We start from the raw sequence: 12,677 nt of genomic DNA on the forward strand, positions 1-12,677 counted from the left end.
GATCCTTTGTCCTGGCAGCAAGCACAGTGCCCTGCCCAAGGTGACTGTGTCAGCGCTCTGGAAATTGATAGGGGAGACCACCCTAGTCCAGTGGCCAGTCTGATGATGGAAAGCCAACATTTACAGACAGATACTTTCTATCTCAATGCCTTCCAGCGGTTTGTGTGGGCCACTTTCTAGATGCTGGAAACCGGATGTGCTTATGGCCTGCGTGTGAATACATCTGGTGGTATATCACGGTGTTGTTTCTCTCCTTAGGATCAGGAAGAAAACAAGGGAGCGACGAGTTGGCCTGAATTCTACATCGATCAGCTGAATTCCATGGCTGCTGTAGGTATCCTTTCTGTTCTCCGACACGCGGTTTACAGTACAGGTCTGGTACAAAGCACGCCGTTGCGCAATAAGTCCACTGGAGTAAGAACGACCCAATGTCATTATCTTTCCAACTCCGTTCCAAATGCTCGCTGTTGGGAAAAGGGGGAGTGGCAGGCAGGAGTGGTACATGGCAAAAAAATTTTTTTCCAGTATGTTTTAAATAAAATCAGCACACCCTCAAATGTGAATTTAATGTTATAAAAGGAAATCTAATCTTAAATCTGGCTTATGTTCAACTTTAACTTGCAATTGCTGTTGTAATTATTTGGAGTTCAGTTATAGCAGCACTATTCTAAAAGTTATTGTCATTTAAAAATAGTACAATGAAACTATCTCTTCATTGTTCTCCTCCCATTCTCTTCTTTACTGAGGATTTGCTTAGTTCCTGGGTTCTTGGTTTCACTGGGCACCAAGGCACTCTTTACTCATATAAATAACAAAAAGTGCATGCATGGTGTAAGTGGTGTTATGAAAAGGCATGATGATGATAACAACACCCACTGAGATGTCCTTGGGAATGTATTTTGGTACATGTATTTTTGGTTTAATCATTGCTTCAAGTGCATTCTCCGTGTCTACAATCTGCGTGCTGGTCACGTGGATGTCTCCGTTACTTCCGCATTCCGAGCAGCTTGAGAAGCCACATGCTGATCCTTTCTGAAATGCGCAGCAGAAAACAAGTCACCAACATTTGAGCCTCCGTAACTTAAATCCTGTTTCCATTGCCTGCAGTAGAACACAGTCTTTGCCTCACTGGACACACTCATGAGTTTAAGAGTCAGTCTGTTAGATTCAGCTTTGAGTTCATACTGTCCAAACAGATGATAGCTTCCATAATGCTTTTCTCTACCTCTTTCTTTCTTGCCTTCCCCCAGAGTCCTTATGAAGACTTAGTTTCTTATCACTTAAAAAAAAAGACATTTTGCTCCTGCTGCAAAAGTTAAAAACTGACTGGAACATGTGAATCATTCACACTTTTGCTAAACTTTCAGGGAGGCCTTGACTGTTGGTAACTTCCTCTTTTCTAGCCTCTCCTTTGAAGATGCTGCTTCTGCTGTCACACGATGAATAATAAACAGCCTGGTAAATGTGAACAGAGCTGTATAAATTATAGAGGCTTTTGCCCCAAGGGTTTCTAGTCTAAAAGCACAGCAGAAAAGAACAGAAAATAACCACCACACCCTTCTCATACAAGGCCTCCTACACAGTGGAGAAGATGAAGAGAGGGTGACTTAAACCTTTGTATGAATGTGTTAGCAGAATGTGAGGCTCGTGATGACCATCAGGGATTTTCTGCGCTTCCGCCTAAACCATGATAATGTAGAGCCATTTACATTTCCTGCACGTGAAGGTTATTTTCAAAATGCTTGTTCTTTGCTGTTAGGGGATAAAGGCAGGGTCTCTTTCTAATTAAGTCAGCATCGTCTGGGATCTAACAAGGGTAGCGGAGCTTCTTTGTCCATGAACTCACTTCTGTAACTGAAGAAGCACTAAACACTATGGATTTTTCCTTTCTTCAAATTTCAGGGCAGTTAGGTTAATTTGTCCTTTAGTGAATTGACCCATGCCTTGTTGGGAGTCAGCCTGGCTCCTTTCCGGCTCCGGGTGCCCGTGACGCGCCAGTCTGTGACCCTCCTTCAGGAGCCACCTTTCTCCATCCAGTTCCTTGGACGGCCCTTTGCTGCACTCACCACATGCACGAGTTGTGCGCATTCTAATTATATTTGCTTCCAATCCAAAGTTCTTTCCAAGAGAATTCAAGGCTGTTAAATTGTCAGCCACTTTGCTGTTCTTTATGTGTTAAACACCTAACAAAGCTTTCTAATGCTCCTTCAAGGTCCCAGCCAGCATCTTTGCGGGGTTAAAGGTAAAAGGCATTAACAGTTCATGAATTGAGGAGACCTGGGAACTGCTGTGCGCATAAAGCAATAAGGAGGCCTCATGAGACTGGAAACTGCGGAATTTTCTGTTTTCCTCACCATGCCTGTTGCCACCACCTCCTCCCATAGTTCTGGCTAATCTCTGTGATAACACATCTTAGAGAATACCTCACAACACAAGGTAGAAGTCCTGAGGCTTTGTCCCGGGATTGGAAACGCACACAGTTTCTTCAAATCCTTTTATGGCCTGGCAGCTCAACTCTGGTTCTGCGCTTAGGAAATTGTTGAACGGGCATTTGTCCATTGTCATCATCCCGTTGTCTTCAGCATCAGTAGCAACTGCTGCTATTGAGTGTGGGTCATGTGATAAGCAGTATAACAGGCACTTTACATGTGGTTTGAAAGGCTTACAAGTGCCCTTTGCTCTAAGTGCTATTTATAGATAAGGAGTCTGAGATCAGAGAAAGGTTACCTTGCCCAAGGTCATCTAATTAGGAAGTGGTACAGCTGGAATTTAAACCTATCATTCCTGAGCTCAAAGACTCCTTTCCAATTTGCTTCTCGCTAACTTGGGTTAAAAACCTGTAAAAGAGGCCTGGTAATCCACCCCCCTCACACACACACCCTCAACTTTTCTGAAGTGGGGCAGGCATCTGTTTTCTTTAAGGGACAGGCCTTGAGTGATAAACAGTCCAGGTCAAGGACCGCGGCACTTACTGGTTTGTGAAGCTGTTTGTGGAACAAGTTCAGTTACTTACGTAAGCCTCCTAACAAGAATGCTTTATTCTTAAAGGACCCCTGAATGATCTGTTAAAGAGCGAAAAACAGAGCAATGAAAGAGCGCAGCCCCGCAGGGTTCTGGGAGGACCCAGGCCTTCCTTGTGTGTGACCTCCGTGCACTCAGGAAGGAAGGATGGGAGATGAAATTCAGTGTGCTTAGCCTGCTGACTTAGTGATTTCACACCAATGAAATGTTCCAAACGGGCGCTTGGCCCCACACTCCCAGGCTGGGATGATTTCTGGGCCTCATTTGTGCCTTTCCCGCGACCCTGCACGTTCCCAGTGCATGCTCTAGCAGCTTTGACCAGAGCATCCTCCGCCAGGACACACTTTGTCTCTTTCCCACTTCTCATGAGAGCAGGGATTTAGTAAGTGCACAAAGCACCCAAAGAGGGTCACAGGCCTGTCCTGCATGTGCCAAGGTGCATACTGGGTGTTTGGTATAACAGCCATTTTCAGAAATGTAGGCATATCCCCCTTTTCCACAAAGAGTTGCAAATGAAGCCCTCCTCCTAAATGTGAAGCTAGAAATCTTGACTTTCTATAAGTTATTTTATTTTGAAAAGTCACATTAGAATGTTAGATTCATCTACATATCCTCAGTTTCTCAATACAATAAATAATCTTAGATTTATATCTAATATCATATACAAAAAAGAGCGTATTTTGTTTTGAGAGGAAAATAATGGTCCTTATATTGGGAAAGGAAATTCCAATTTAGCTTTCTTGACTTTTCATAAACCTCCCAAGTCCACTAGGGAGAAACACGGTGTCATCTGCTTTTACACAGCTGTTCCATCTTCTTCAAGACTGGTAGGATAAATACATGTATCTCCTCTTAGTTTTAGTGAGCCACAAGGAAAAACGTGAGTAGTCTTTAATTTGGGGGTAGTTTTCTGTGATTAAGCTTAGGAACAAGGAGTGATATTCGTAAAAGGCTTGATTCTGAGCTGCAGATTCACAGTGGTTGCTTGAGAGGCTAGAGTTCAGCTGTGCCGTAGGAGGTTAAATGTACTTGGCCGTACTTGTGCCGAATTTCCCAGGGGATGGGTTCGCAGAGCTGTGAAGGAATTCATTGGCTATTTCTGCACACAGCTTCTTCCCTGACCATCCTCTGGTGACAGCTGTCCGGACGCATCACCAGCCAGAGGACAGCTTTAGCAGGAACAATAACAGTTTAAAAAACAAGGCTTCACTGATTTTTACTTCAGTTGTCAAAAATGATACCGATATATTTGTTTGCTTTGGGCTTTCCTCCCCTAATTATGAAGTCGAAGTTAGGCTTCCGTTAACATCTAGTTACTTAATACCAATACCACTAACTTGGGGGGGGGTGAGGGATGGAGTAGAGTCCCCCCGCCCCCTTGGTGGTTAGTGGTGCTGAAAGGAAGGGAGAGACTGCATCATTGTGACACACGGGATAAGAGCAAACATTTATTTTTCAATACACCAGTCTGTTCCCCAGTTGTGCATTTTATCAGAATCGGTGACATTGAAGAAACTAAGACTAGACCAGTGTACAAGGGACCAGTGGTCACAAAGGTAGAGGCATCTGGGGCCTTGCCACTGGGGGTACTTTCGGTACAATTAGCTGATCGTGGGGTGAAGGGAATGGAAGAGACTTTTTAACAAGTTTATAAGCCTTCCAAGTTTATAAGCATTCATGACTTTAGAATATCACCTGAGACTCGCTTCCTTAGAGCCTTGCTTTTCCCAGCGAGGCCCACAGACCCCAGCATCCGTGTTGCACGGAAGCTAGTCAGAAGTGCAGCGTGTTAGGCTTCACCCCAGGCACCCCACGTCAGAACCCATGCTTCAGCAAGGTGCCCAGGTGACTCGTATCCATGTTAAAGTTGAGAAGCACTGTTCTGGCAGCCCCCTGGGTACGGAGAGTGCGTGTGTGCGCTCACACCCACACACGCACACACCCTCACGCCCTCCTTATCCTGATTTCCAAGGGAGGTTGAGTCATTTCTAAAACTTAAACGTTTCCTCTGAAGGAATTGTCCATCTTAGTATCAGGTCCAGTTTAATTCTTCCTTAAAAAAATAATTAATTAACAAAAAATGGTAAAAGGTTACACTTTTCATCTGGGGAATGGGAGCAATAGGGCGGCAGGATTGCTGCGCACCTCAGTTTGATAGTGTGAAAATGTTACTGACTTTAATTGCCCAGGATGTTACAATTAACTACAGGGTCACTCTTCTTTCTATCAAATATAAATAGCGGTATCTTTATGCGTGTAGTTATAGAGTAGTTACACAAACATTTGGACAACTTAACCTCTGCTGATTTCTAAACATTTCCTTAAAGCTTTGTTTAAAATTTGAAAGAACTAACTTTTAGTAGAGATAACAAATCTGTAGAATTCTTGGTGCTTTGCTCTACATTTTGGCTTCTCGTAAATCTTTGTTTTAGATTTATTATGTATTTGTATTAAAAGTGACAGTAGCATGTAACCTGGGTGTTTGTCTTGCTTGTCCTATCATTAAAACACAAAATTGGAAGAAGTAACTTCAGTTTCCTTTGCACAGAGGAAGTCTCTGCTGGCGTTAGAGAAGGAAGAAGAAGAAGAGAGAAGTAAAACTATAGAGAGTTTGAAGACAGCACTTAGGACAAAACCAATGAGGTAATTTTTTTCCTGGGTAGTGTGTACCACTTGTCTCTTTTCTTTTTATTTTCTTCTCTATTCTTTCTTCCTCCCTTTTCTTACTTTCTTATTCTTTCCCCTGCAGTAGCCAAACTTTTGAGGCAGTCTTAAATTAAAAGCATGCAATTGAACCATAGATGAAATATTTTAATCACTGGACATTCAATAAATTGATTTTCTTTCATTAAAAGATATGCAAGCAGCCATTAAAATGGCTAAAATTTAAGAAGACAGAGACTAACAAGTGTTGGTGTGGATGTGGAGAAATTGCCACCCTCATCAGTTGCTGTTGGGAATGGAAAATGGTGCAGCCACTTTGGAAGACAGTTGAGCAGTTTCTCAGAATGTTAAGCACAGTGTTGCCACATGACCCACAATTGTACTCCTCCACGTGCAGCCAAGGGAAATGCAAAAAGTATCCTGCAGAAGTCCTATGTGCAAATATTCATGTCAGCATCATCCAGAATAGACAAAAAGTAGAAACAACCCAAATTCTATCACCTCATGAATAAACACAGTATGATAAATCCATACAATGGTTTATTCAGCCATAAAAAAGAATGGAGTACTGGTACACCTTACAATATAAATGAACCTTGAAAATAATATGTGCGAACTGAAGGAAGCCAGACGCAGAGAGCTACGTATTATATGATTCCATCTATAGGAAATAGCCAGCAAATGCCAATGCATAGAGACAGAAAGATTAGTGATTGCCTGGGCTGGACATGAAGGGGAAATGGTATTTGGGGGTAATTAAATTGATAACTATTCTAAAAATCACATAGTGGCAATGGTTGCACAACTCTGAATACACTAAAAAGTCACAAAATTGATTATACATTTAGAAGTGTGAATTTTATGGCATTTGAATTATATCTCAAAAACACTTATTAAAAAGAGGGTGCACAATTGGTTTCTACTGTGTGCCTCCCACACCTTCATTTTCCATTAATGCCGCTAAGGTTTGGTGGGATTTCGGACTTATTGGGACATCCTATTAGCACGAGTGCTATGAATGAAGCCAGCTGGTTTTCTAGCCTGTCCTAACTAGGTGAGTGTTTCCCTCCATGGATGTGGTCCCCGTTCTCAGATGTTAGTGGGTACCCAAGACTAAATAAGTTTGGAAATTTCTAGGGTAGTCAGATAAACAGGTTACATTACTTCTGAACTTTTCAGAGGCTTAACATGCTAGTGTACATTATGAATTATTCTTGTTAATTGACTTTACAGTAAATAAATGCCATAAATATCAATAAAATTAATACATAATGATAAAGTATTGCACTTATTTGTTTTATATGTTTAGATTCTGTGTAGCATGCCATACAAATAAAGGGTTTTGCTACAAAACCTTAGGGATACAGATTATCTTTGGTTTGGCAAGCAAATACTCTGGAGTTGAAGGGTTCTCTCTGACTTTCACTGATGTGCGGCCTGCCTGCCTCAGTGGTCCTCACATGGGGGCTGGGGGCTGCGATAACACAGCACCAGCAGAAAACAACCTAAGGCAAATGTTCTGAGTGCCTTCTTCTGACCTTCTGTGCTTATATGATCTGTTAATTGGTTTTTTGTGTTAGTTGAGATCTGTTTACCTCAAATGGAGATTTTTTCCCACACTTCTGGTTAGACCTGACCATTGGGTCTGTGCGGAGGGAGAGGCGAGGAATTAAGAAGGCTTCCATCACTGTAAGCCTTTTGGTACTTTAGGAACTGTATCTTCTTCCTTCTCCTGCTCGGCACCTCCTAAACTTTTCCGTTAAGGGTCCATTAAGAGCTAATACAAAATTCCAAAGAGACTGAAGTCTGATACATTTTAACCTCCTCCCGACAGGTTTGTAACCAGATTCATTGACTTGGATGGTCTGTCATGTATTCTCAACTTTCTAAAGACCATGGACTACGAGACCTCAGAGTCTCGCATACATACCTCTCTCATTGGATGTATCAAAGCGCTAATGAACAACTCTCAAGGTCGGGCTCATGTCCTGGCGCATTCTGATAGTATTAATGTCATTGCTCAGAGTCTGAGCACAGAGAACATTAAAACGAAGGTGGCTGTGCTGGAAATCTTGGGCGCCGTGTGCCTGGTTCCCGGGGGCCACAAGAAGGTCCTTCAGGCCATGCTGCACTATCAGAAGTACGCCAGCGAAAGGACCCGCTTTCAGGTGGGTGTGTCCCCTCTCCACTGCTGCACTCGCCCCTCGACAGGTGCCTTTCCCAGCACTGAGCCGGGAACATAACTCAGATTTCCCTGGGCGGTGACGGCTCACACTGCGATGTTAAGCAATTTCTTTCCTCTTAGGTTTTGATACCAGAGAGTAGAGTATGCTTTCTGTAGTTGATCAACCTGGGCTTTTGGATTTACTGAGCTTGAACACATGGCCCTGCTTGCTACACGCTATAGAGCACACATCGCCTGAGCCCACTGAGTGGGGTGTTCCCTGAAAATGCTACAGGTTGCCCTCTTGATTTGGGATCACTATAAACAGTGAGATCATGTCACTACCTTTATACTCACGCATAAAAAGCAAGCAGAGTTAATGAAGCACAGTCTTTTGTACTTTGTTTGCAATATATATTGTAAACTTACATATGAATATATATGATATTAAGAATTTTGAAAAAGTTTTTAGGCCTCAATTTTTTAAAAGTGGTTTTCTGTGGATCAGTGTAATTCTGATTAACCACAAGATTATAAAAGTGCTGAGGATAACAAAATTAATAAAATGAGTGTAAGGGTAGTAACGATTCACTCCTCTTTTTTAACGTTTGTGTCCTTGGTAGACGTTGATCAATGACTTGGACAAAAGCACAGGGCGGTATCGGGATGAAGTGAGCCTGAAGACCGCCATCATGTCCTTCATCAACGCGGTGCTCAGTCAAGGCGCGGGCGTGGTAAGAGCCTTTCGTATCACAGTGTAAAGCATATGTTATTAAAGACTATTTATTACAAAGATTACTGACGATAGCCCTGGCTGCTGCAGCCCAGTGGGCTGAGCGTCGGACTTTGAACTGAAAGGTCACCGGTTTGATTCCTGGTCAAACCATGTGCCTGGGTTGCAGGTTTAGTCCCAGTCGGGGCGTGTGCAAGAAGCAACCCATTGATGTTTCACTCCCTCTCTTCCTCCCTCCCCCTCTCTCTAAAAAAATTAGTAAAATATTTAAAAACAAACAAACAACAACAACAACACAGGTTTCCAGGTCTCCCGCCCAGCATTGCTGATACACTTGGTCCAGGGCAGGGCCTGAGAATTTGCGTTAAAAGAAAAGATTACTGACTGTGTAGTCTAAAAAGCATAAGTATGTATTTTCTCACCCTTTTACCTACAGGAAAGTTTGGACTTTAGACTTCATCTTCGCTATGAATTTCTGATGTTAGGAATTCAACCTGTGATAGATAAATTGAGGGAACATGAAAATTCGACATTAGATAGGTAAGTCAGACAGCTCATGCCTTTTCCCTGCGTGTAAGGCCACCCTGTGAACTACTCGTAACCTGTCGGTAACTTCAGGGGCTTGCGCCAGAATGTTAATCCAGCTGATGGTATTTTATACTAAGACTTTCTTGATGAAAGAAGCAGCACGCAGTGCAGAGAACTCAGTGTGGGTTTTGGCACTGGCCCTGCACCCATACCCTAGACTTGATTCCTACATTTCTGTGTTGGTGGGGTGTTCCACTTTTAATGTCTTCTTTTTAACTGTCTTTCAGGCATTTGGACTTTTTTGAAATGCTCCGAAATGAAGATGAACTAGAATTTGCCAAAAGATTTGAGCTGGTACGTATGCTCACAGTCAGCCTGACTAGACTCGTCAGCTCAGGGGCTTTCCCCGCCGCCACGCGTGTCACGGAGCGGTGTGACCCAAGAGCACCCTCAGCGTTCTGCGTTGCTACCTGAGTGGCGGGATGAGCTTCTGTTTGCCTGTGACTCGCCTACCTTGCGTTGTGGGAATTGAGGAACTTGGGTGTTTGGCTTAGATTTCTTTTTCCCATGAAATAGGTTCACATAGACACAAAAAGTGCGACTCAGATGTTTGAGCTGACCAGGAAGAGGCTGACTCACAGTGAAGCTTACCCTCACTTCATGTCCATCCTGCACCACTGCCTCCAAATGCCTTGTGAGTGTTTGTGACACTTATCCTTGAATGTTTGGACATCTTCCGAACGGCTCTCTTCTGCACAGTGCTGATTAGGTTGGGTGCACACTGGGGATTTCAAACCTTGGTTTTGTTATAGCCAGCCTATGGGGTGTTGTAAAGTGCTCAAAATGCAATTATATAACTTATAATGATTTCATAAGTTATAATGATTTTAAAAATAAATATATGCCTTACGACACATTCAGAAAGGGGTAGAAAGTTCCTCTCAATGAAATAAATGATCATCGCGGGTCTGAATTCCAGAAACCTTGGGAAGTGGAGGTACAGATGTTAACACATCTCTGGGTCTGTGACTGGGTCTTCGGGTGACCACTGTTGAAAAATAGCCATTCTGGTTTAGAAATAATTTGAAGTATTTTCTACCACTGTTTTCTTTTTTAGACAAGAGAAGCGGCAACACTGTTCAGTACTGGCTCCTGCTGGATAGAATTATACAGCAGATCGTTATCCAAAATGACAAAGGACAGGACCCTGACTCCACTCCTTTGGAAAACTTTAATATTAAGAACGTTGTACGGATGTAAGTTTCTTCTCATTTTGCTCTAAGATAATAGTGGCAATGTAAGGCATTCATTTTAATCCTACTTTAAAATAGCAGCCAGGAGAACTGAAATGTTTTAGAGGTCAAATACAAATCTTTTATATACACATGTATTATAGCTAAGTATCATGTGGATTTTAATGGGCTTACGCATGCTGAGGGTTTTCTCTGTGGTAGGCTATTTTTGTACCTAGAGAGCATGCATTTAGCAGTGGTCTTTCTAACGTTTTGTAACAAATGCTCCTTTAACTGTTACACAGGCTGGTTAATGAAAACGAAGTTAAGCAGTGGAAAGAACAAGCAGAAAAAATGAGAAAAGGTACGTGAGGAGGCCCTGCCGAGAAAGGAGACCACAGTGTTGGTTACTGGGCAACTGACTCTACTTTCTGTGTATTTCAGAAATTTACATCGATGTCTCTTACTAACTTTAGTGCATACAACTTTCTTTTTCTTGTCTTAAGGGCATTTCCTACTGATTTTTCTTGAATTAAGCTACTTTAGTTTCCCAAATATTTTACCCTTTTACTCAATATTTGTTAATTCTAATTTTCTTCACTATCAACCTTCCCACCCCATCCCCTATTCCATACCTGCTCTTTAAAGCACACTGAATTTTAAGAAATGAGATAAGGAGCACCAGGGATTACCCAGAATTCTAAAAGAAAAACAGGGCACTTGGTTTCAGCAGCCCAATTCTTCATGCGACTTTACATTTGGCATCAGTTACAAAAAGAGACAGCATGCAGAGGATCTCTGTCATTACAGAGATGTGTGTTATGAGACATGAACAAGCCCGTTATTGGTGAGTATTTGGATAGGTTAACACAGAGCATCGAAGGACAGGAAGGTCGTTTGTGCCTCTCACAGAATGGATGTAACTTTCTCCCCTCCTTCAAAATCTTAGCAAATCGAAGTTGGCCCCTGTGAGAAAACAGTCCCACTCCCAGCCACTCCTCCTTCACTATGTGGATGATGACTTCCTGCTCCTTGTCCAAGTGACTCGCAGCCAGTGAGGTACAAGAGCACTCACCAGATACTTAGTGTTAAAAAGTAGGTCCAAGAGATGCTAAAGCAGCTCCTTCCGTCTGGTCACATTTGTCCTTTCCATTGAGCAGAAAAGCAGGGCCACCGCTGCTACAGGAAAAAACTGAATGTGAAGTACTGGAATATTCCAGGTTCCTCATGTGAATCGGATTGCTTTTTTAAAAGTAAGGTTCCACATCCGTTTTTATAAGTAAATTTCAGAAACTTCTATAGGAAAAAAATAGAAACACTGACTAAAAGTTAGGGTAAAGAGATTATACCAAAGAGAGATGGTCAGTGAGTGGTATTGTGGGGTTGCACCCTTCGACAATGGAGGCTCAGGTGTGCAGGCTGAGGGGAGAACTCGGGACATAAGCTTTGGGTCATTTAGTCATGCCTTCGGTGGTTACTTCTTGAGTGCCAGTATGTCAGGCACTGTGCTGGGCTCTGGGTCTCTCAGCTCTGCTCCTGAGCGTGTGGGTAGGCTGAGTCACGTTCTCTTCTCCCACAGTCTCCTTCTCTGTAAAACAGCGATTATAAGTCTAAATCCCAGAGTTCTCATGGAGGTAAAATGACAAAAGGAATGTAAGGACCGTAGCATAGTTTCTGGCACATGCTAGCTGCACAGTAGATGATGGGGACTTTTGTAGGATTTAGGAGGCTGCAGTGGTACAAGAGAAAATGGTCAGAAGGAGAACAGGATGTTTTAAAGTGAGGTCAAGGGTAGAGTGTGAAAGGAGACATTGTAGATAAAATTCTTTTCTGGAAGCTTCAAGTAGCAAAGTTGTATTAAAGAGTGCTGATGAATTCGTCCGAGGGTGGAGCTGTGAGGAGACAGGACATTCTGTGGACCTGAGAGGTGGAGAGAATTCCCTCTAGTGCAGCAAACTCCCTAGTGAGTGCTGAATGAAAGCTTAGCAAATGGCTGTCGTTTGTGGGGAGAATCCGTTAGGCTGGCAAATGGGTGCCGTTTGTGGAGAGCTTCCCAAATCTGGCATTACACAGAAGCATGTCCGGAGCCCTTGAAAACCACAGATCCGCAAGCCCCCGGCCTACAGAGGAGACTTCCTGGGATGAGGCCCGGGGGTCCTGAGATGTTGTTCTCAGGAGGTTCTGAGGCAAGGCCAGATCTGTCAGAGTCTAATGGCTGGTGATGGGAAGTCATGTCTCACAGCCGTCAGAGGGGAATGGAGTGGAGAGAGAAGGAGGAGACGGGGAAACACTGAGGGGGGTTGCAGGTGGGTCTCTGACTGCACAAACGGTGGCA

At 43.1% G+C, this 12,677-nt stretch overlaps 1 protein-coding gene across 5 annotated transcripts in view; it reads left to right on the forward strand.

Moving 5' to 3' along the window:
• The window catches only part of DAAM1 (dishevelled associated activator of morphogenesis 1), a 150,700-nt gene that overhangs the window by 98,696 nt on the left and 39,327 nt on the right, over positions 1 to 12,677 (forward strand). For all 5 annotated transcript variants that reach the window (XM_024567810.4, XM_053929185.2, XM_045202018.2 and 2 more), the window contains exons 4-12: positions 259 to 330; positions 5,570 to 5,664; positions 7,520 to 7,853; positions 8,473 to 8,583; positions 9,019 to 9,122; positions 9,398 to 9,464; positions 9,687 to 9,804; positions 10,228 to 10,366; positions 10,648 to 10,706. In XM_024567810.4, the coding sequence (XP_024423578.2) occupies positions 259 to 330; positions 5,570 to 5,664; positions 7,520 to 7,853; positions 8,473 to 8,583; positions 9,019 to 9,122; positions 9,398 to 9,464; positions 9,687 to 9,804; positions 10,228 to 10,366; positions 10,648 to 10,706 (1,099 nt within the window). The remainder of the gene's footprint in view (positions 1 to 258; positions 331 to 5,569; positions 5,665 to 7,519; positions 7,854 to 8,472; positions 8,584 to 9,018; positions 9,123 to 9,397; positions 9,465 to 9,686; positions 9,805 to 10,227; positions 10,367 to 10,647; positions 10,707 to 12,677) is intronic.

The sequence above is a fragment of the Desmodus rotundus genome, chromosome 7, assembly GCF_022682495.2.
Source record: "Desmodus rotundus isolate HL8 chromosome 7, HLdesRot8A.1, whole genome shotgun sequence".
Lineage (NCBI taxonomy): Eukaryota > Metazoa > Chordata > Mammalia > Chiroptera > Phyllostomidae > Desmodus > Desmodus rotundus.